General features: G+C 55.5%; 3 protein-coding genes and 1 non-coding gene across 25 annotated transcripts in view; all 4 read right to left on the bottom strand.

Moving 5' to 3' along the window:
• Positions 1–101: 101 nt before the first annotated feature.
• AQP10 (aquaporin 10) lies at positions 102–2,808 on the bottom strand. 4 transcript variants are annotated; one of them, XM_052797775.1, is made up of 6 exons: positions 2,193–2,808; positions 1,335–1,461; positions 1,102–1,239; positions 891–1,009; positions 591–808; positions 102–519 (listed from the first exon to the last, which is right to left on the bottom strand). In XM_052797775.1, exons 1-6 carry the CDS (start codon positions 2,295–2,297, stop codon positions 294–296), a joined length of 933 nt encoding a protein of 310 aa, XP_052653735.1. In that variant the 5' UTR covers positions 2,298–2,808; the 3' UTR covers positions 102–293. The 4 variants fall into 4 exon arrangements, with proteins under 4 accessions (XP_052653735.1, XP_052653733.1, XP_052653734.1 ...); XM_052797776.1 differs by having other exon boundaries at positions 313–519; positions 591–816; positions 891–1,239; XM_052797773.1 differs by having other exon boundaries at positions 102–816; positions 891–1,239.
• Positions 2,809–2,903: 95 nt separating this feature from the next.
• HAX1 (HCLS1 associated protein X-1) lies at positions 2,904–4,915 on the bottom strand. 3 transcript variants are annotated; one of them, XM_052797780.1, is made up of 8 exons: positions 4,766–4,915; positions 4,328–4,533; positions 4,056–4,207; positions 3,900–3,945; positions 3,666–3,781; positions 3,399–3,549; positions 3,181–3,326; positions 2,904–3,046 (listed from the first exon to the last, which is right to left on the bottom strand). In XM_052797780.1, exons 1-7 carry the CDS (start codon positions 4,816–4,818, stop codon positions 3,208–3,210), a joined length of 843 nt encoding a protein of 280 aa, XP_052653740.1. In that variant the 5' UTR covers positions 4,819–4,915; the 3' UTR covers positions 2,904–3,046; positions 3,181–3,207. The 3 variants fall into 3 exon arrangements, with proteins under 3 accessions (XP_052653740.1, XP_052653739.1, XP_052653737.1); XM_052797779.1 differs by having other exon boundaries at positions 3,177–3,326; positions 4,056–4,533; XM_052797777.1 differs by having other exon boundaries at positions 4,056–4,533.
• Positions 4,916–6,009: 1,094 nt separating this feature from the next.
• UBAP2L (ubiquitin associated protein 2 like) overlaps positions 6,010–21,274 on the bottom strand; it is a 31,343-nt gene continuing 16,078 nt past the window's right edge. For 11 of the 17 annotated variants that reach the window (XM_052795899.1, XM_052795901.1, XM_052795910.1 and 8 more), the window contains 19 exons: positions 20,896–20,981; positions 20,267–20,438; positions 19,185–19,386; positions 17,676–17,953; positions 17,225–17,397; positions 16,275–16,464; positions 15,606–15,660; positions 14,969–15,143; positions 14,693–14,765; positions 14,158–14,353; positions 13,963–14,051; positions 13,200–13,253; positions 12,457–12,538; positions 10,702–10,919; positions 9,922–10,027; positions 8,616–8,683; positions 8,095–8,292; positions 7,602–7,652; positions 6,010–6,963 (listed from right to left, as the gene is read on the bottom strand). In XM_052795899.1, coding sequence (XP_052651859.1) covers positions 6,868–6,963; positions 7,602–7,652; positions 8,095–8,292; positions 8,616–8,683; positions 9,922–10,027; positions 10,702–10,919; positions 12,457–12,538; positions 13,200–13,253; positions 13,963–14,051; positions 14,158–14,353; positions 14,693–14,765; positions 14,969–15,143; positions 15,606–15,660; positions 16,275–16,464; positions 17,225–17,397; positions 17,676–17,953; positions 19,185–19,386; positions 20,267–20,438; positions 20,896–20,981 — 2,562 coding nt within the window. In that variant the 3' untranslated portion in view covers positions 6,010–6,867. The remainder of the gene's footprint in view (positions 6,964–7,601; positions 7,653–8,094; positions 8,293–8,615; positions 8,684–9,921; positions 10,028–10,701; positions 10,920–12,456; positions 12,539–13,199; positions 13,254–13,962; positions 14,052–14,157; positions 14,354–14,692; positions 14,766–14,968; positions 15,144–15,605; positions 15,661–16,274; positions 16,465–17,224; positions 17,398–17,675; positions 17,954–19,184; positions 19,387–20,266; positions 20,439–20,895; positions 20,982–21,274) is intronic. The other 6 variants (XM_052795907.1, XM_052795914.1, XM_052795909.1 and 3 more) reach the window with 2 other exon arrangements.
• LOC128146669 (small nucleolar RNA SNORA58) lies at positions 12,641–12,776 on the bottom strand. Its single transcript, XR_008236812.1, has one exon. It is a non-coding gene; the product is annotated as a small nucleolar RNA SNORA58 (small nucleolar RNA).

Below are 21,274 nucleotides of genomic sequence, written 5' to 3'. Positions count from 1 at the left end.
TGGGGGGCAGAGGAGTACCCCCGGGGGGTCCCAAGGGGGCAGCCCCCCTCCCCCCCCCCGGCAGCACATGTCCCCCGGGCCGGGGTCCCCCGCAGCCAGGCCTGGCCAGCTCTGCCCCAGCCCCCGGGGGGCTGGGGGCCGCTGCCTCCCCTGTCCCATGCCCCCTGCGCCGCTGCCCCCCCTGTCCAGACACGAGACACCCCACGGCCTCAGGGCTCATTTAATGGCATGACAGGGACGGGGCAGGGGACGACGACCGTGTTGCCAGCTTGGGGTGGGGGGTCCCCCCGGTGTCACTTCTTCCAGGGCAGCATCCCCCCAGCGTCCTTCTCCCCAGGTGACATGTTGGTGTCTGGGGGGATGGCGACGTTGACGAGGACCAGGGAGGTCTGCTCGGCCGGGGGGTCACCCTCCTCCAGGGGGTGGTGGAAAGCCACGAGGAGCTGGTAAAGTGCCGAGCCCACGGCGGCCCCCAGCAGTGGTGCCACCACCGGCACCCACCACCACCCATTGCCCCTGCTGGGGATGGGGCACGGTGGGCAGGGGGTCACCCCTGCCACCCTCCACCTCACCTCCTTCCCTCTACCCACCTGAAGACTTCTGCGCCCCAACCCGCGACGTAGGTGAAGAGCCGGGGCCCGAAATCCCGTGCAGGGTTCATGGGGCAGCCGCAGTTGGAGCCCATGGAGACCTCGATGGAGAACACTAGCAGGGCCACGGCCACCGGCTCCAGGCCCTTGGGGACACCCTTGTTGCGGGTGTCCAGAATGGCCAGGATGCCCACGATCAGCAGCGCTGTGCCCATCACCTGTGGGGCTGGCAGGGAAGCTCAGCGCCGCAGGGACTGGCACCGCCAGAGGGGTCTGAGGGGAGCCGGCACCGGCACCCACCTGGTCCAAGAAGCCGTTGGAGAGGGAGAGGTAGTCAGCAGGGTAGGTGGCAAAGATGGAGGCGGTTTCCCAGGGGCCAGAGGTGGTGAGGGTCCCATTGCTGTAGCGCTGGATGGCATCTGCGGAGCAGAGGCAGAGCCCATCTGCGAGCCCAGCCACCCCGGCACAACCGCGGTGTTCCCCCGCCAGGCGCCTGCCCACCTCCCCGTACCATAGTAGAGGGCGTAGACAGCTCCGGCAGATATGAAAGCTCCCGAGGTCTGCACGGCCACGAAGATGGGAAGCTTCCACCAGGGAAACTGCTCCAGCAGGCACATGGCGAGGGAGAACGCCGGGTTCAGGTGGGCCCCTGCAATGGAGGGGAGAGAGGGGCTGGGATTGGAGGGTCCTGGGGAATCTGCAGCTGGGGGAAGGCGGGACCTGAGACCACCTCCCCAGCCTCACCGGAGACTCCCCCTGCCATGTAGATGGCCACCATGACTGCCAGGGCGCCTGCCAGGTAGGCGGTGAGGATGTTCCCCTTCGTCCCGGAGCTGGTGACCATCTGTGCTGAGCCGCTCAGGGTGATCAGCTGGAGAAGAGGGACACAGCTCCACTGTGGCCCCCCTGTCCCCTCGCCAAGCTCCCCCCCTGCTCCCCCGCACTGCAGCCACTGGCAGGATTAGCTCTGATCCCAGGCGGCAGAAGGGCAGCAAGGCAAGGGCTGCTCTGGTGCCTCTGGCTGCGTTGCCTCCGTGGTTTTCTCCCCCACCCCCTGGGCTCCAGCTTTGGGCACCAGACAGGGTACAGGCAGGGAGGCAGTTACTGATCTCGCTTGTGGTTTTGACAGCAAAGTAAACAAATTATCAACAATTAAGCAATCTGCTTCCCTGGGGAGACAGTGGGGAAGGGGTGCCGCCGGTGCAGTCATGGCATCACCATTTGCCATCGCGGGATGCAGCCCAAATGCCAAGTGTGGCTCTGGAGCCCCAACTTTGCCTGCTCCAGGGCAGGAGGCATCAAGGCTTGTGCTGCCCAGCCCTCAGGGACCACATGGCAGTGCCGGTGCCCTTATTGTGCTGGAGCTGCTGCAGTGGAGGGTGTACCACGCTGCAGGAAGAGGATCTAAGCGGGAGGCCAGGCAGCGTCAAGTCTCTCAGTGAGCGCGGTGCAGCCCCAAACCCCCCCACCCCCAGCGAGGGACAGGCAGGAGAGCCCTGGGACTCCCAGCGCCTGCCCCCACCCCCACAGTCAGCCCTGGCCCACCCAGCGCCTGCCCCCACCCCCACGGTCAGCCCCGGCCCACCCGTGTGCCCCGCTCACGATAAGCACGAAGACAGCCAGCAGCTCAGCCAGGCATTCCCGCACCAGCTGGTTCCGGATGCGGAGCAGAGCCTGGGCCCTCTTCAAGAAGGAAGTGGTGCCCATAGGGCCGGCTGGGAACAGGCAGTGGCAACAGCAGCGTCAGTGTCTCCGTCCTGGCACGATTTTATGAGCCCCGGGGCTGGGGTGGGTGATAACACGCAGACTTTAAACCACTCCAGGGCCACACCACAGGGAGACGCCTGGCAGGGACCAGAGTCCCACGTGGGGCTGGGGACACCGCTGCCTCGTGACGCTGGCATCCTCCAGTAGGACCAGACCTGGCAGGAGCCCCCCCGAGGGTCCCCGAGCGAGACCTCCTCGCTCAGGTGAGCTGGCACAGGTGTTTCCCGTCCAGGGAGTCCCCCTATTTCCCTGCCAGATCCCTGCCCAAGCCACAACCGCAGGCAGTGCTAATGAAGAGACCTTTGGAAAGCCTCCCAAGATGGGCCCTCGAGAGCGGCCCAGGGGAGGTATTAGCACAGCACAGGGCAGGCAGTGAAATGGGAGAAGGAGGTGGGCAGGGAGCAGCGTGGGCATGGAGCCAGGGCAGAGAAGCCAGGCAGCTGCCTGCACCCATGGGGCAGCCCCCAGGAGCCACCCCGGCAGCTGTGCGGGGCTCTGTCTCTGAATCGAGGAGGTTCCAGCCTGAAGGAGCCTGGCAGGTCGCCGTTAGCATAAATAGACTTTATTGCTCTGTACACATGCACGCACACACACACTCAGCCCCCACAGGGGTCCCCGCAGATCCGCAGCATCCCAGAAGACAGGCAGCCCCCAGCCCTGGTGCCAGCCCCCAGCAGGATCTGACGCATCTGCAACAAAAACAGATGGTGAGAAGAGGCTGCTGCCCACTGCCCACCCTGGATGGAGCCAGCAGCCTGAGCCCCAAGCCAGCATCTGTCCCCATGGCCCTGGGATCTCCCTACCCTGCACCCATCACACCTACGGGGTGCTCAGCCTGGGGGGGGCACAGCTACCAGCTTGAGAACCAGCATCGGAAGAAGCTGCCCAGCGCGGATGAAGGGTCGCTCAGGTTGGGAGTGTGGAGCTCGTCTTGCCGTGGCCACGTGCCCGCGAACTGTGCCAGCTCCCCTGGGAAAGCAGGGAGAGCTTGCTCAGAGGGACCTGGCCCGCTCCCCTCGCCCTCCTCAGCACCCCACTCACAGTCATCCATGTTGACCACCTCCTCCCGGTAGTCCTTGCTCTGCCCATCCTCCTTGGTGGTGGTGATGAAGGCCTGGTCTCCCCTCCGGCGGGTCACCGTCGTCTCCCAGTGGCCCTGGCTGTCCTGCATGGTCCGGCGCTCCTCCACCACCTGCGCAGAGCACCGAGCCCTGAGGGATGCCACCACCCCAGGCTCTGCTCCTTGCGCCAGAGACGGTGTCCCCAGGTCACCCACGGGCCATCGCTGCACCCGCAGGGGACACTCACCCCATCGGGGAGAGTCACTTTGGTGACGGAGACGCTCTGGAAGTAAGAGTGGGACTTGGGCTCGTTGGGTCTCAGGATGGTCCCCAACCCTGTGGAGGACACCTGGGAGTCCAGGTCTGCAGGGGAGATGAGAGACAGTGACAGCAGCGTGGGGACACACCCCGAGGGCTGTAGCAGTGTGAGCTGGTAAAGTGGGGAAGGCAGAGACCCTGCAGTCCTGCTCCTGGCACCCACCTTGGTCTTCCTTGAGGCTGGGGGGAGCCGGGTGAGCGTCTTCCACCTGCAAGGCAAAGCCACATGCCGGTGACGGGGAGGCAAAGTGCAACACCGCAACGGCAGGCTCTCACAGCCGCCATGGCTGAGCCCGCGTGAGGCAGAGCCCTCACCCACCCCCAGGAAGGGTCTCCAGGGCTGGGCCGGCTCGCTGGCGTGCTCAGAACCTCCTGGGGATGCACCGGGAGCGGGACTCTCTGGGTGCTTCAGCATGGAGTCCCGCAGCTGCTGCCCCGTGCTGCCCTCGCTGGGGCCGGGAAGAGGGGGCTCTGCGGGGGGGGGGGGGGGGGGGGAGGGAGCTGGGTCAGGCCGGGCCGCCCAGGGGGCTCCGCATCGGCCTCCAGGGCCCAACTCAGCCCCCGGCGGGGGCAGCCCCTTCCCATCCCCACCGAAGGGCTGCGGGGGCCCAGCCCGGGCCCCCCCGAAGACGCCCAGGAGCTCGCCCACGTCCCGGAACAGCTCCTCGAAGGCACCGCGGGATCCGCCGGGGCTGAAACCGAAGGCGAAGTCCTGGGGGGGCTGTGCCAGGGACGGGCCGTCCTCCTCCTCCTCCTCCTCGTCCCACGCCGTGCCGCCGAAGAGCGGGTCCCGGGGCCTGTGGGACCGCGGCGCTGAGACACCCGGGAGGACAACCGGGGGCCGGGACAGGACCCGCGGGACAACAAGGGGCTGGGGAGCGGGGGGAAGCGGGACAGGGCCTATGCGGGCGGGGGCACGGGGGGCAACCGGGAGGAGCCGGGCTGGGGTCTGCGGGGCCGGGGAGACCAGGGGCGCCGAGTCGGGGGTGGCCGGCGGTCAGGGCCGGGCCGACGCCGGGGTCCCAGTACCTGCGCCGCCCCGGAAACCCGAAGAAACCGCGAAACGCGTCGTAAAAGCTCATCGCGCTCCAGCCGCCGTCCGCCGCGCCCGGGTCGCGCTGCCGTAAAGCGCCGCCGCCGCCAAGCGCCTCCGGGTGTCGCGAGGCGCCGCGGCCTTGAGCGAAGACGGATCCGCCGGGGCCCCGTCGGGCCCAGGCGCGCCCCCGGGGCCCCGTCCCGCCCCGCAGGCCGCCCCGGCCCCGTCAGGTCACCCCCAGGCTCTTCACAGGCCGTAGCCTTCCCCACCCGACCGCCCCAGGCTCCGGGGCAGCTCCGAGGCCTCTCGCTCCGGCCGGCAGGCCCGTGCTGTCCCCGGGACGCCCAGGAGCATCATCCACCGGCCCCAGGTTTCTCTGTCCAGCTCCCGAGGCCGCCTGGGAGCGGCGGACCCTGGCGCCGGCAGCCTCGAGGGCAGAGCCCTGGCCCCGGGAGGTCCCGCCGGAGGGGGGCTGCCGGGGTCGGCAGCGATGGTGCGGGGCCGGTACAGCACCCCGTGGGGGGGGAGGCATTGGGCTCCATCCTACACCACTCAGGGATCCCTCAGCCCCGGCAGGTGCCCGGGCTTCCCCTGTGCCCCCCCGCCGAGCCCCACCAGTCCAGCCCACGATACACCACTGGGCCTCCAGAGCACAGGCAGGGGGCTCAAGCCAGCCCCAGCTTTGCCCCCCCCCCCGCCACTGTGGCAGGGACCCCCCAGCCCCTTACCTCACAGCTCAGCCCTTCCAGGGTGATGGGGACTACAGGGCTGGAAGGCAGCTCAGCACCCATGGGCTCCTGCCATCATAGCAGTGGTCCTGTTCCCCTCCCCTGCACTAGGACCCCCCCTCCCATGACAGCCAGTCCTTTCAGGAGGCTCTTGTGGGGAGAAGGGGGGTGGGGAGTGCCCCTGAACCTCGGGGAGGTGCACCAGCAGCACCAGAGCAGGAGGCAACTGGGACAGCACAAGCCCCAGGTGGAGGGCAGCTGTGCACCGAGGGAGGGGAGCAGAGAAAGGGAAGGTGGGGGTCCCTGGTCCAGGGAAAGGACAGGGAAGAAGATAGCGACATCCCTGTGCTGGGATCCTGGTGCCCAGCACTGCAGCTGGGAAGAGGAAAAATCCACAAAAGGGGGGGTAGGAATCAAAAGCTGGGGAGGAGTGGGCAGAGCTGCTCCCTCTACCCTTGCCCCAGGGCCTTCCACACCCCGCACCAAAAATATGGAACCAGGCTGAGAAGGTAGGTATTAAAAAATACACGCATCACTTTGTGATCTTTATTCTCTTTAGTAAATCACCCGCACAGGGGCTTCAGTTGAAGTGACCAGTTCAAACTGAAAAATACAAGATCTGGACTGCATAGAAAAAAAAAAAAAAAAGACCAAAAAAACCCTCAAAAGCAGAAGCAGAAGATACTTACAGCGTGCAAGGAGGGGCAGGACCTGCGCTCGGGGCCCGCAGGGAGGGAGGGGGTGCAGACGGAGAACGTAAAATTGGGGGGTGCCCTCCAGGGCTCCTCTGGGCTGGTGGCAGAGAGCAGCAGAGGGTGGGCGAGGAAATGAGAGAACTACAGGACGGCATGGGGTTTTTGTTTTTATATACAAGACACATTTATCCATTAAATTTAGAACACGGTACAAAAAACCACTTCAACTAATTCATCTTACAATGCTGTTCATATCAATTACTGTTCTTATTCCTAATAATAAGGGGGTTTGCTGTAGGCGACTCGCAGCTTCCACTCCTTTGGATCCGAGAGGTTCTGGGGCAGCAGGAGGTAGTGGGAGAGGGGAGAAAGGAGTAAAAACCAAAAAAGGCCCCTACGGCAAACGGTTCAGAATCTGAATGCGGGGGGGGGGGGGTGGGGGTGGGGAGTGGGCAAGAAAAGAAAGAAAAATACAAATTCTATATTACATACAACAGGAAAGGTGGCTGAAGACAGACAACGCAGAGCCGCCTGCCGGCCTGCCCTGCCCAGGGGCTGCGGGGCCCGGACACTGCCCCGTGGCAGGGCGCTCTCCTCCCTGGGATCCTTCGATGTCAGGTTCGGTGGGATTCTCTTCTGGAAGCAAGTGGTGGGAGAGGGCCGCCCCCGGCCTCAGTTGGCGCCCCAGCTGTAGCTGTTGTAGGCAGACTTGTTGGCCTGGGATTTCTGGGGGATGGAGCTGCCTTGGCTGCGCTGCCCAGAGCCACCCTGTGGGAAGGGGGCAGGGGGCGAGAAGGAGAAGCAGGGGGTTATTGCGGGGGAACCGGTGCCGCCGTCTCTGGGGTCCCAACCCCAGCCTGCTCCGCAGGGCGATGCTGGCGTGCCTCGGGCGGTTCAGCCGCAGACACTGCCGTCCCCCACAGGACGGGTCCAGACCACAGGCACTGCGGGCTACAGCTCCTTGGCGCTTGCTGACCCACCTCAGCCCAGCACAAGCTCTCTGGGGCCACCGGCACCAGGGCACCGGCTGCCTCCTGCACCAAGCAGCTGGCCAGTAGCCCTCCTGCCATGCCATCTGCTGCCCCAGCAGCCACAGGACCCTCCCCTCCACTCTGCGCCTTCCTCCAGACCAGCACCATGCCAGGACCACAGGCAGCGAAGGCCCTGGCAGCTCTGCGGGGGCTGCCGCCCAACAGGGAGGGGGGAAAAGGGAGGGAAGGGTTCGAGCAGGGGAGTGTGTGTCTGTGCGCGCGGGTGTGTGTGTGTGCACAAACTGACTGAGGGCCTCTCTCCTCGCCTGGCGGGGCCACAAGGGGAGAAGGAAAGGGCTACGTGAGCCTGGGGGGCCTTAGGGGCAGGGGGAGACCCCAGGGCAAGTGCAATGCATTATCAGAGAGGTTCATTACCTGGTCTTCCTGCTGGCGTTGGCAGCACAGTATCATCTGCAAATATGGAAGCTGTTGCAGTACCAGGATATGTAAAATAAAGGGACAAACTATGACAATAGAAATCCAAGGTTAGACCTGAAAGCTACGGTGGGGTCATGGCTGTGGCGAGTAACCCCTTCGCTGCCGGCCTGCGGAGCCACCACTCCGAGGAAGGGGGAGGTCAGGGCGTACCAGGCATGTCTGCGTGAAGGGGCACTACCCGACCGTACCTGGTACAGCCCGGCAGCAAGGGGGCTGTGCTGAGTACCCCCCAGTGGAGTGCACCCCGGGCCTTCCTCACCTCATCCTCTTATCGGCCCTGTGTGTATGTGCAGGTGTGAGCATGTGCGTGTCACCGCGTGTGTCCGCCGCAGGGCATGAGGGAGGGAGGGAGAGGGGGGCTGGGGTGGGGGGGAGCAAGAGCCCTAGGAGATACCCCAGCAAGGGCCAGGGGGCCAGGGGGGTTGCTTACCTGCCCATCCTGCTGCAGGTGGTGGTGGAGGATCTGCGAGTGGGGCTGCTGATGCGGGGTCAGGATGTGCATGAAAGGAGTGGGGGGGTACGCCGCTGCCGTTGCGGGGTTGATGGGGCCGCCGCTGCCCAGCGCTGAAGGCAGATTGAAGGAGGCTGCCGGGGTTCCAGTGTGAAAACCCTGCTTCTCGAAGGATTGCTGAGGAGAAGACGCCAATGGCGGAGTAAGGGCTGGGAGCTGGGTGGCGCTCCCCTGCCCCTGGCTGGCAGTGTGCCCCTTCCCAGCTCTACAAGTCCTGGGCCTGGGAGTCAGTGCATAGTGCAGAGAACAGAGAGAGTCTCTGCCTGCAGCTCTTTCTGGGCTTGGAATTGCTCAAAGTTGGGAAAGGCTGAGCATTTCCCTTCTCCCTGGCTGGCTGCTCCAAGGGGAAGAGACTTCATTGCCTAGGGAGGCTGTCTCAGAGCTGGGCTTCTGCTCCCCAGCAAAGCAGCGCTTTCCTGGAGCACACATCAGACACTAACCTGAGTTTTGGAGTAGACAGAGCCCGAGATGTCTGGCACTCCTGTATTACTGGATGTCACGGATACACCTGCAGAGAAGGAAAGGCAAGTGAGCATTAGACAGCAGCCACTGGTAGCAGCAGTAGCTCCTGCTGCTAACGCCAGCAACAGGAGGTGGAGAGCTCTAGTGGCCTGGTAGCCAGGTGAGGTTTGGAGACAGTCATCATCCTAGGGAGCAGGGTCTTGGCAAGGCTAAGCTGCAAAGTGCCTGTACGAATATAAGTTCTTTTGCTCTGGACACAAGCAGTTTCTGAATACCTCCAGAAACAAATTTAGGGGCCTGCTGCCACCCAGAGAAATGCACATTCTTGAAGAGCCCACAAAATAGCAACTCTGAGAAGAGCAGGGAGAATGCAGCAGACAGACAAGATAAACTCCCAGCATGACACAGTAGCAAGAATGGCCCGAGAGCTCCTTAGATGCAGAACAGGCAACTCAACTGTGGGCTGGGATGGTTGGTGCAACGACTGGCAACACTGGCACACAACCTGCATTTGATGCTGGCAGTTTCCAAAAAGCTGGTGGTACAGAGGAAACCCTCAGAAATCATTTAAGGCCAGAAAAAGGGTTGAAATGAAAAAGGTTTGAAAGACTCAGTACCAGGTGGCCTGGTACAGAGCTTTAGTATCTTTGCAAAGAGAAAATAGTCTCTCGAAGGGCTCTAATGTAGTGAAAAAAAGGCACAACAGCAATTTAAAAGCTGGAAGAGGAACCCAAATGCAGGCCCTTTGTAGACGAGCCAGACACTAACCAGTGAAACCCAGTACCAAGACAAGTGGCAGGTTCATGACCTTGTTGCATCTTTGAATCAAGAAGGACACTTCTCTAGAAAGCATGCATTTGCCAAATACAGGAGTCAAACAAGTTCCCAGGCTCAAATCTGGAATAATTATTGTTCTATTGATGACAGAGGCAGTAAAAAAAAAACCCCAAAACACACCACCAAAAAAACAAACAAAACCCAAACAATTCAGCAGCTTAAGCTCTCTGACATGAGTCCAAGGCCCCAGCCATCCAGCTGCTGGGCACAGAGGAAGGTCGTGAAGTGCTCTGTACTCCTCAAACCTGCTCCAGACATGGATGCAGAACAAGCCTGGGCCTTTCCAAGGAGAATCAAATGACCTGCAAGTTGCACCATGGCCATTCTCCTCCCTTACTGCTGGAAGCAGGAAGAGAGCAGTCCCCTTACACAGCCAGTGAGATTGTGAACGAGCCCTGCCACTGTCAGTAACTGCTGCTGAGAAAGATGCTCTGTTGGATCTCTTACCAGTGCTGTATCCGTGAGAGCCATAGCCGCTGGGCTGCTGAAAAGGGGTTGCTGATGCGTTGACGCTGACATTCACACCATGCTGCTTGGAAGAGGTAGGAGCAACCTACAGAAAGGAGAGAAGCGGAGTGAGGAGACGCTTTGCTGCCTTGCCCTCTGTCGTGGTTTAACCCCAGCCAGCAACTAAGCACCACGCAGCCGCTCACTCACTCCCCACCACCCAGTGGGATGGGGGAGAAAATTGGGAAGAGAAGTAAAACTCATGGGTTGAGATAAGAACGGTTTAATAGAACAGAAAAGAAGAAACTACTAATGATAATGATAACACTAATAAAGTGACAACAGTAATGATAAAAGGATTGGAATGTACAAATGATGCGCAGTGCAACTGCTCACCACCCACAGATCGACACCCAGTTAGTCCCCGAGCGGCGATCCCCCCCACCCCCACTCTCCCTGGTTTATATACTAGATGTGACGTCACATGGTATGGAATACCCCGTTGGCCAGTTTGGGTCAGGTGCCCTGGCTGTGTCCTGTGCCAACTTCTTGCGCCCCTCCAGCTTCTCACTGGTTGGGATTGAGAAGCTGAAAAATCCTTGACTTTAGACTAAACACTACTAAGCAACAACTGAAAACATCAGTGTTATCAACATTCTTCGCATACTGAACTCAAAACATAGCACTGTACCAGCTACTAGGAAGACAATTAACTCTATCCCAGCTGAAACCAGGACACCCTCCTGCCTGAATCCCATGCCCTGCCCCTGGGAAACTCACAGGGAACACGGCGGGCCCATATTGGAAGGTGCTGGGGAGCCCTGGTACCCCTGTGTAGTACGGCAGACTGGTGTAACTGTAGCCAGGAGGCAGCGCTGGGTTCAGGAACGTCTGCTGCGTGGTGTGGTGAGTCTGGGTCTGGCTCTGCTGAGGCTGGGCCAAAGTCGTTGCAGGAGCAGGGGAAGAGGCATCACCTCGGCCAAATTTTGTTAAGTCACCTGGAATACAGGAGATGAAAGGAGACTGAAGAACATGTGTCAAATCCTGGCATGTTTTAGCTCAGCCCAAAGGTGACCCAGCGTTTTGATCAACAGTGACTTGACCATTGCCCCTACTACAGCTACTAAGAACTACAGCCCTCACAAGCCCTCAGACCCTTGAACACTGATAAAGCTAAGCTGTTAATTGCTCTTCTCATCCCTGAGAGGAGGACTTCAGAGGGGAAGAGAAACCCCCAGCAGCTAAGCTACAGTGCTGCACTACCTGATGTCAGCCTTCGATCCAGCACTGGATAAACATGCTACTGGCTGCCTTCACAGCAACAGAGCCCAGATGATAGAGCTCTCCCCAAGCTCCCTCCATGCATCATCAGCAGGCCTGAACACAACTCAGCTCTCTCCAGTGCCAGACCTGAGCCCAGGGCAGCAGCCTGGGGGCCCTGTCCTACCAGCAAACAGCTCCTCATTGAAGAGAAGAGTCAAATCTCTTCCAGTTGAGGATGTGTGAATGGCCCCTTTTTACAGCAGGGCTCACACACATCCCTCTCTCTTGCTGGTGGCACCAAATCAAATGCTGCTGCAGAGGCCCAGCAGCCTGCAGAGAGTACTCAGAAATATCGCCTCCCCTCTTCCCAGTCTGGGCACTGTGCAAGGGCTTGGCTGCAGGGCTCGGGGAAGCTCCCTTTGCTGCTCTTTGTGAGCACCTGTTTTGCTCTTCCATGCAAACAGGCTCCCTATTCAGAGCTCACACAGTAAGCCAGTGAATTTCACAGTGCTGCCCCAGCTCATAAGTGAGTCCAGGATAGCCACAAACGATTATCACCGATGTTAACTTGGCAAACTACGCATGCAGCAGTGCCGCACTCTAAGCTTGGGATTTCAGGCTCAGCATGCCAGGCAAAAGCACTTCCGCACAAAAAAGCTCCTGCTGTAGCAGGGGAGAAGTGGTGCTGGAAAAAGAGCGATCCACAAAGTGCAACAATTCCTAAAGCACATGAAAGCTCAGCACAACTACTGCCCATGGCAAATCAGCAGTGTGACTTAAGTGCACCTACCAAGGTCAGTGAGAGATCAGCCACCCACTGAGCATTTGGTTTGATTTTGACAGGTCCTAAACACCCTGTTTTCTTCCTCCATGAGACTGTCGCATAGATTAAAAAAAGCCCTTAATTTCTCCAGATTTTGTGTTTGCATTTTTACTCTAAGGGCTTGAGAAGCACTGCTTAACCCCTGCCTCACCACGACCTGAAAAGCAGTTCCCCAGTTTTACACCCCACAGATTACTTCAGCCCTTCCTCACTCCCTTTCCAACTGCCGCATTAACTCCTACTTGTCCACATCTTCCTGGTAACATGCCTTGACATGACCAGATGATCAAAAACACGTCAAGAATTTAGCTGCTGAAATGTGCTCTAGACCAAAGCCAGTGCAGGAGGCTGGTGCAGACGTAGCTCCAGTGGACAACAGCACAGGAAACTAGTAAGGAGCAGCATGAACACCTGATGGGATATGCAATCAGAGCAGTCTTTTTCCCTACCGGAGTACGGATTGCTGCTCAGGCTGCCATCTCTTCCAGTCAGCGGGGTGGTGGGTGTAGGGAATGGGATGCTGTAGTAATCCTGAAGAATAAAAACAAAAGGAGAAGTAGTTTTATGAGCTCTGTCCAAAGATGCAAAGCAGTATCTTTTGGAAAAGAAGAATTTCTGGGCTGCAGCTGCTGGATATGTTGGGAGCATTGCAGTTCAATCAGCCACAGCGAGGCTGATCACAGCCTACAGCAATCCCAGGTTTTTGTAGCATGCACCATCCCCCTCATCTGGTTATTAGAAGAACCAGATAAGGTCTACTGGTATGCAGTCCTTAAACTGCCTGGACCTTCCCCTCCACTTCACAAGGGACATGTCGTATTGCTAAATAAAACCCATTCTCATCAAAGTATTTAGTCACCGCCTCTTTCAAGGATCAGAGGCAAGTATCTACAGCAGCTCATCACACCACTGTCAGGCAAAACAGCTCTGCCTGCTGTAGCTCTCACATTCCCTAGCCCCACCATTGATACCGCTGTCTGAATAACTAGTGCTCCTAACTCCCCAAGTGCAAAGGAGCAACTGATTAACTCCTCACTACTGCCACGGAGAGGTGCACCCATTTAGCACCCTGTTTTGCCAGCTCTTCAGGACTACCTCACAGCCTGACCTGTCTGTACACCCAAAGCACGCAGCAACAGCGAGCTGTTAGATCAATGGATGTGATGGGTCCATGTCAGTCTTCAGTACTCACCAAAGGGAATCTTGTCTGGAGCATTTGCAAGTCATCATATCCATACACCTGTGGCTAGAAAAAGAGCAGGAGATTATGTTAGGGACACAGACTAGGTAAAGACACCTAATTTTAGATTAAACATTTAGATAAATGTGAGAGAAAGCCAGAAGCAGACAATCAGAGGCTACACAATTACCTAGGTACAGGCAGCCAGCATTCACTACTGTTAAGACTGACACTCAGTGTTTATGAGCTGCTCAAATGAAGACTGAGCACGAACGTGTAGCACTGCTGCTCCAGACTACACACACACTTGACGATTTTCCTCTAGAAATTATTCCAACACTGAAATCTGTCCTCACCTTCAGAAGAGGGCTGTGACACACCCCTAGACTTTGTGGCAGTAGCCACCCTTGTTCTGACTGGCCTTTGTCATACCATGTTGCTAATACAGCTCCACACTTCCACACATGAGCTGCGCTCTGACCGAGGGCTGTTGCTCCCCAAAGGCTGGGGAAGCTGTAGAGAACAGGCAGACAGGATCTGCTCTGGGGTGACCAGAATTACAGACATTTACCCTCACGGGCACATGGATTTCCTCTGCTACTGTTTTATGGAAAACAGCAGGTCCAAACTCTTCCCATCCAAGGCAGTCCTACTGAGCCGATGTTACAGTTTTTGGTTTCTCTACTATACTACCTTCCTCCTTGCTAGCTGAAGACAGAGCTAGGAGTGATCTAGTGGCATAACATGACTGCAAAGAGCCAGTCATCCCACTCACCGGATAGGCGTGTAGCAAGCCTGGAGCCATGATGTACGGATTAGGCAACAACGGTGGGACTCCAGGAGGGAGATTGGGAGGGGCTTTTCCTGAAAAAGGAAAAGAAAGCAAAAGATCCACAGTGAAGCAAACAGCAGGAGCTGTCTCTCTTAGCCCCCACATCCTCCTCCTGTTTAGCAGTACCCAGGAAAGTACCTGATGTTGTTGCAACAGAGCTGCGAGTTGAGGCTGTCACTGTGGAGTTACTACTGAGGCTGAGGCCCAGGCTGCTGACACTGCTGAGACTGGATGAAGCACTTACGACTGGTGGGGCAGCTGACACTGTGCTGGAGGAGGTGGAGAAAGTGCTAGCAGAAGAATGGAGGCTTGCTTCACTCTCCACACTTGTGTGCTAAGGAAGGAAGGAAAGAGAGTTAGGGGACCAGGCAGATGTAATTGAGTGCAGAAATATTGCAGGACACTGTCTATATAAAATATTGCGTGGCTCTGTCTGCACCTGGCCGTTCCCAAGAGCCTGCAATGAACACAGCTGCTGCAGGCTACAAAGAAACCTGCTTTGCATCTGGCTTAAGTCCAAAGTCCTGATAGCAGCCAACCCCTAATGCTTCCAAGCCTCTTGTGCAGCTGTGTCCCAACACATCTGTCTGCTGGAAGAAGCAGGGCTGAACACTGCAATTGCAGCAAGGAGATTTATTCTGCTGCAGAAGCGCTAGAGCACACCTAGACTCACCAGAAGAGTTGAGGTTGACGTTCGCCCAGAGGATGTGGATGAGGACAGACTGTTCTGCTGGGTGGGTAATGTACTGCAGAAGGAGGAATAAAAGGTTGTCAAGCCAAGATGCGAGAGCCACCACTGGTAGCACCAGGGCAGTTCCCATTCCCCATCTGCTCAGATGGGATGAGTCATCTCAGTCTTCCCCACTGCATGAGACAGACTTTGATGTCTACTATAGATCCCTGCTTCTAGTTCTGCTTCTCTAGAAATCCATCCACCATGCTTGCTCACCTGCCGAGTTGGGTGGTGGTCGTACTAGGGAGTTCCTCACTGTGGCTCAGGCTGCTCAGAGATGTTGAGTGTTGGCTGGCTGTTGTCAGCAAGGACGAGGCAGATACCCCATCATTGAGAGGCGCAATACTGGGAGCAGAGGGGGAATCGGATTTCACTGCGGGGCCTGTAGCACCTGCAAACAAAAGCTTTGGGTTAGGGGCAGCTACTAGAAGCTCCTGGAGGGCAATTCAGTGGTGAGGATCAACAAAGGCTCAGATAGAGGAGCAGGGAGGTCTGGGGCTTCCCTCACTGCTGCCAACCAGTTACACACTTGTGACAGCGTGATTGTGTTCTATGTCTGACTTTACCCCAACACCACTATCAGCTCTGCAAAGAGGTTCAAGACCTACAGATGAGGTGCCTTTCACAAACAAATCAGAGTAAATTACTGTCATCAGGGAGTGACTCATCAAGGATCTCATGTATCCATCAGCAGAAAACTGAACATTTCAAGGCAAGCAAGTAATCTGAGTGGCAGCAATTAGCCCAGCAGGGAAAGGACTTTCTTCTAGCGCAGATAAAGCTTTTCATCCAAAGCAAAGAATACGAGCAGTACAAGGGACTCAGGACACCCACTGCACTGACAGACTCTTACCTTCAACAGCCTGTGTGGTTTGTAATGGCGTGGGTTGTACAGAACTGAAACCATTCTGAGGAAGAAGAGAAAAAGAGTACTGGGCATTGCAGCTGCTCGTTTCCACAGGCAGATCTAGTGTCAGCCCCCTCCCACACTCCCTCCTCAGTTGTGAAAAAAAGGCATGCTACCAACACATATCACCAGACTGTGTCAGGGTCAGTCCCAAGCTCAACTAGCCCTGTGCCAGCATGACCCCCAAGCACATATTTGAGAAAGCAGTGCAAGAAGTTTCTCTGCTGCTGGTAGTTAGACTGGCTCAACATCCTCAACCCAAGTTTGTTAGCCAAAATTGATGTTACTGAACTTGTGTGCAACATGCAAGAATTGAATCCTTAAGACAAAACTAAATCCTTAGCCTGAATGCCACTCTGCAGCAGGGTCATGCATGACATGACACGGCCTGCAATCAACTTAACTGCTGTTAACCCCACTGGCCCAGCCCCAGGTAAGTAATGGACCTAAGGACTCTGGTAGCAGCGAGAAGAAAGCTCTCACGAGAGTCTGCAAGCCACATGGTGAGGCTGGAGGATCACAGAAACACTTGATAAACCACTTAGCTTCCTCCGAGACGGTGCTTCACATGCTATGCTTACTCAGCACAAAGGGTGAGTGAAGCTATTTCCCTACCTTGGCCTGGGTCAGATCTTTCTGGGGCGAGGAGGAGATTGAATTTGGGTATCGCCTCGTCTGGGTGGATCTCTGTTCATACAGTGGTCCCTGAGCGCTGTTCTGGGAGGTAAACGTTGCTGTCTGTATTGTGCCGCTCTGGTAACCAGACTCCTGGCTTTGATTGGACGAAATTGTGGATGAAGATTCACTACAAAGGGGAAAAAAAAAAAAAAAAAAAGAAAAAAAAAAAAGAGTTTACGTTTTCCTCCAAAACACCCCTGTTCTAAGCTGCTGACCCAGACTGTAGGCTCTTCGTTTCAAATCTTCAAAATAAAGAGCCCCAAGCATCAGCACAAAGGCACCACACAAAGCAGCCAAGCAAACCAAGCAGAGAAACATACCCGGACAAGGGCTAGCCCAACCACAGGAGGATGCTGGCACCTAGCTGCAGCCTTGCCTAACACGCTGCTGTGTTCTAGGTGACATTTCATGAGCTGCCACTGCTCAGGTCCCAGCACTCAAGGGACTGGCCAGATACTAAGGGTCAGTCCGACACAAGACAGAAAGACTTCACTTTGGCAAGGCATCGTGACCGTAGATACACCTACTCCACTGCATCCCAGTTTGCCAGGCAAAAAGCAGGACAAAGCACACAGAATCTGTTCACCAAGGACAAGAGGCAGTTGCACTGGGGATTCCCCTCCTGTGTTTCCAGCAACAGTTTAAACAGCAGCAGGAAACGTATGCTTTCTGTATAAGTACCACAGGCCCAGTCAGTCATAGAGCTGCCTGAATGAGTCTGCTGGCAACTTACACTTTGCTGTTGCATACGTTGTCCCCCCTTTGTGACCACGGCACAGTCAGAAAGGGTCTACTAGTATGCAGGATAACTAAAGTCCACAGGACCAGCTTCCTTCCAAAGCTACCTGCTTGGATTAACTGTTCCCTTCCTCACACCTGGTCCTCACCTAGCCGTGCTGGTGTACAGGCTGCTTTGAGATTGGCTAACGGCGGTGCTTGTTGTGGGCGTCGATTCGTACTCCGCGAGAACAGGCTCTGAACCAAACTGTAATGCCCCAAACTGCAGGTTTAGCCCTGAGATATCTGCTGAGCCAGGCATTTCCACCGCAAGCGCAGGAATCTGCAAGAGAGGAACAACAGAAAGGGTCAACCACTCCCTGGGATCAGCACAGAAAATTACTTTAGTATCCACATTTCCCAGCACATGACGGTAGTTACAGGCTTCCATCCTCTGAATTACACTGTTCAACCCAGGCAGGCAAGCTTTTCTGTCACCCCCACAAACACCCAATGCTAAAAGCAGGAAGGCCAAGCCCAGCCCTTCCCTCACCAGCCCAAATGGATTTTTCTGCAGCTCTAACACAATACAATGCCTCCTTCCCCACCATTGATCCGCACCTTTGATGTTAACGATGCTTTTTTCTTTTGCTGCTTCAGCTTCTGCTGTGCTGGCTGGGGACTGGAGGACTGGTTGTCTGAGGACCCTGGGGACATCTGGGGAACAGGATTGGTTTTGCTGGGCAGCGGTGAGGAAGGGGGTGGCGGCACGGTTGTGGAGGCAGTCACCACAGGTTGTTTCTCCTGCATGAACACTTCTATCATGGTTGAAGTCGATGTGAAGGCCTGACGCTTGGTGAAGGGACTATGAACAGAAGAGTCTGTTGGGTTCTTGAGATCTACCAGGAGAGACAGAGTTGAGTTAGCAGGATTTGTTTCCTTAAAACTAAATCAAGTTCTGACACTTCTCAGCATCAAGAAAAATAAAATAATTTCACACTACGACTCCTCCTGAGCCCATTAAAATCAGAGAGCAGAGAACCCCAGCATCTCCACCCCCAGCCTTGCACTCTCACCACCATCAACACCGAGCCTTTTAAGCCCTTCTCCCCTCAGCTCCTTCCACCACCTCTACAGGAGAAAGCAAGCTTGCAGAAGTCCTCCGTCCTCCAAGGAAGGCTGGACTTCAGAGTCCCTTGTGTGGAGGCACTGCATGTCAGAGTCCTGCACAGGCCTGATGCTGCTTCCTTCCCCCTCTCTGCCAACATTGCTGCATTTCATTGCCTGCTCTTTCCCCTGCAAGTACTGGGTATCCTCCAAGCAATACTGCTGCTCAGGGCTGCCCACCCTCACATCTTTGCACAACTGCACCACCCTCCTCCTTCGCCTAAGCCTTACCACAGCTTATTAAAAAACAACTCCTATTCTCTCTGACTCTCCTCTGTGGCTCCTTGTCTGAAAAGATCAGGAGCTGCCAACACTGACTGTTGCTAGGACAGGGCTCGATTTTTCTTCCACTTAGATTTGAACCAGAGCCATTTCCCTATAGCAAGAAATAAAACACACAAGCTGAAAAAAATGGCACTAGTACTCAACCACAGCAGGGCTCAGCATCTCAACTGAAAAGCAGAAGCCTCTCTTAATCACTGTTTATTCCCTCATGCCAGCCCAGAGGTAGAGTTACTACTTGGTATTTAACAGTCACCAGAATCGCATTCCTTTAAAACATAACATCAGGTCAGCAGCGTGATAAGACTGACAAATGTTGGTATTCAGGAACTACTCCCCAGAGGTGCCCACTTTCAGACCCCTTCTCTGTTACATGGCTTTACACTAGGAAGTAGTTCTGCACACTATGAGGGTCTCGGGAACGCCAGATCCCTGGCCCTGAAGCTGACTGGAATGACCAGGAGGCAGATGGATTCAACAGCTCTAAGTACAAAAGGAACAAGGGAAGACTCACATGCACTATTACATTTTACTCTCACAAACTTGCACACATGATTAATTGCTCCAACACAACTTGTGATCTGGCCCTGCACTGAATCCCTCATACCACTGCTTGTGGCGCATTTCTGCAGTTCTGGGAGAACACGCTCCCCTTTGGGGAGCCACGCTGCTTTTCCTTACCATACTGCACAAGAGACGAGGTCTGCGTAGTGGATCCCATGTCCCAAGAAGAAGCAGTGGTGCTCCCACCAGGTTGGGTGTGCTGAGCAGCCAGCTGAGCCAGAGCCTGGGCTGTCTTGAACTGCTCCAGGAACTGAGAACCTGTGGTACTGCTGCCTTTGGCCTCCCCAACATCTCCAAACCCTTTCCCCAGCATGCTCACCTGCAATTTCAGCAATGAAATAACAAAGTCAACATCTCCCTTGGCTTGGAACTTGGTTCAGAGGACAGATGCATCTCTTAACATAAGCCTGAATGCACTGTACCCTGCTGCTTCTCACTGGGTTCCTCAGCTTAACACTCTTGAGCTCCAGATGCACAGAGACACTGCTGGCAAGGAGAGCTCATACTTCTCTCACAGCCTCACATGTTAGCGCAGGTACACTTATCTGTGGCCCAACCCATGGCATTTTACAGTGTCATGGAGGCTTACAAAAAGTTAATAGATAGGATCTTTAAAAATGTACTAAATTGTTCACATTCATTCAGTTGCACTAAAAAGGACAACCATCAGAAGAACTTGGCTTTACAGTTAAGGTGGTTTTGAAATCCTTCCTGAACTATCTCACCGTTAAATGCACAATTTTTATTTCTTTTACTGAAGTTCCACAAAGAAGCATCTGCCCAGGTCTGTGCACATCCCTGATTCAGATTCAGTGCCTCCTTCCTTCACGTATCAGTAAATGCCAGCATTTCATCCCACACCAAACTCCCAACCAGTTCCACTTCTCAAATGGTTGAATATGCAAGCCCTGGACTGCAAGTTTTTCCTTTCCTCTGAGCAAGAAAGAAGCAAGTGTTGCAAGTCTGACAAGGGCAACAGGGGAAGAATTATCCCAGTTATTTCTAATTAAGCAATGGACTTCATGCCTTTGGATTTAGAGCAGACTGGCAAATCATCCAAGCAGAGGACTTTGCCACCCACAAGAAGCAAGCAGGTGTCAGAACTGTATTTCCCATATTGCCCAAAAGCAGACAGAGAATGTCAGGGAAACCAACACCTGCTAAAACCCGCACGCTGGCAGAGACTGGTATTTCCTTACCATGCTGTGGTGAGAGAAGGAGTTACCAGAGGCAGGCTGGGATATAGCACTTTGCTTGGAATTGCTGAACACCAGTGGCTGGGCCAGGGAAGGAGCCTGCGATGACTCCAGGTTTGTTGACTCATTCTCCATAGAAGAGGGCGTCTTTCCCAGCAGGACTGCAAGATCGATTCTGGATAAAGAAAGAAGATAACCCACTGAGGTTAACATGAGGTCTGTCACACCCCTCATTTCCAGTGGTATTCTACCTCCAGCCTCACAATTTATAGCTTTTACTTTATAAATTGAATGAATCTGCAGAACATTAACTCACAGCTGCCAGTACCAACTTCAAAAGGACACAGACCAAGCAAGATCCTGCATGGCCTTCTATTTTAAAGCATGTCTTCCATTAATTTAACACAGCAAAATGCCCCCAAATCTGAAGAACCAGCAGCAGAGCCTAGGGAAACTCTAATCCAGGATGAGGACCGGAAACTCCTAACTCAACTTTTCCATTTAAATCCTTCTCATCTTATTCAGAGCTGCTGCATTTTAGCTAGCTGGCAAGATTTAGTCTGAGATGGCAAATTGCTCTGGGACTTGTGTACCACTTTTACCATGTAAACAGCATTGCCACGGGCTCTCACCTCTGTCCAGCTGTGATTGTCACATTCTCGGCAGGCAGAGGCACTGAAGACACGTTGGAGGCGGTGAAGATCTTTGTCTCAGACAGCTGAAAGATTAAAAAAAAAGGGAAAAATAATCCAAAAGTGAGAACAGCCCCTCAGTACTCCAACTAAAGCACACAAATGTTTGAGACAAACAGCCACAGAAAGATTCAAGAAATTCAAGTGTTTAGACTTAAACTCCTCTAACATTTGGATCCCATCAGAATCAGCTTCTAGTTCATTTGTTTGTCCTCAGGCAAGCGCACGAATCACCTCACCTACCAGTGGAAAAAAAAAAACCAAAATCCTTCTACAAATCTCCCATAGTCCACAAATCCACCAGGGCTGCTAGGGTCTT

Source organism: Harpia harpyja, chromosome 9, assembly GCF_026419915.1.
Source record: "Harpia harpyja isolate bHarHar1 chromosome 9, bHarHar1 primary haplotype, whole genome shotgun sequence".
Lineage (NCBI taxonomy): Eukaryota > Metazoa > Chordata > Aves > Accipitriformes > Accipitridae > Harpia > Harpia harpyja.
Note: the sequence above shows the minus strand (reverse complement) of the source record. Positions and strands in the feature narration are given on the sequence as shown.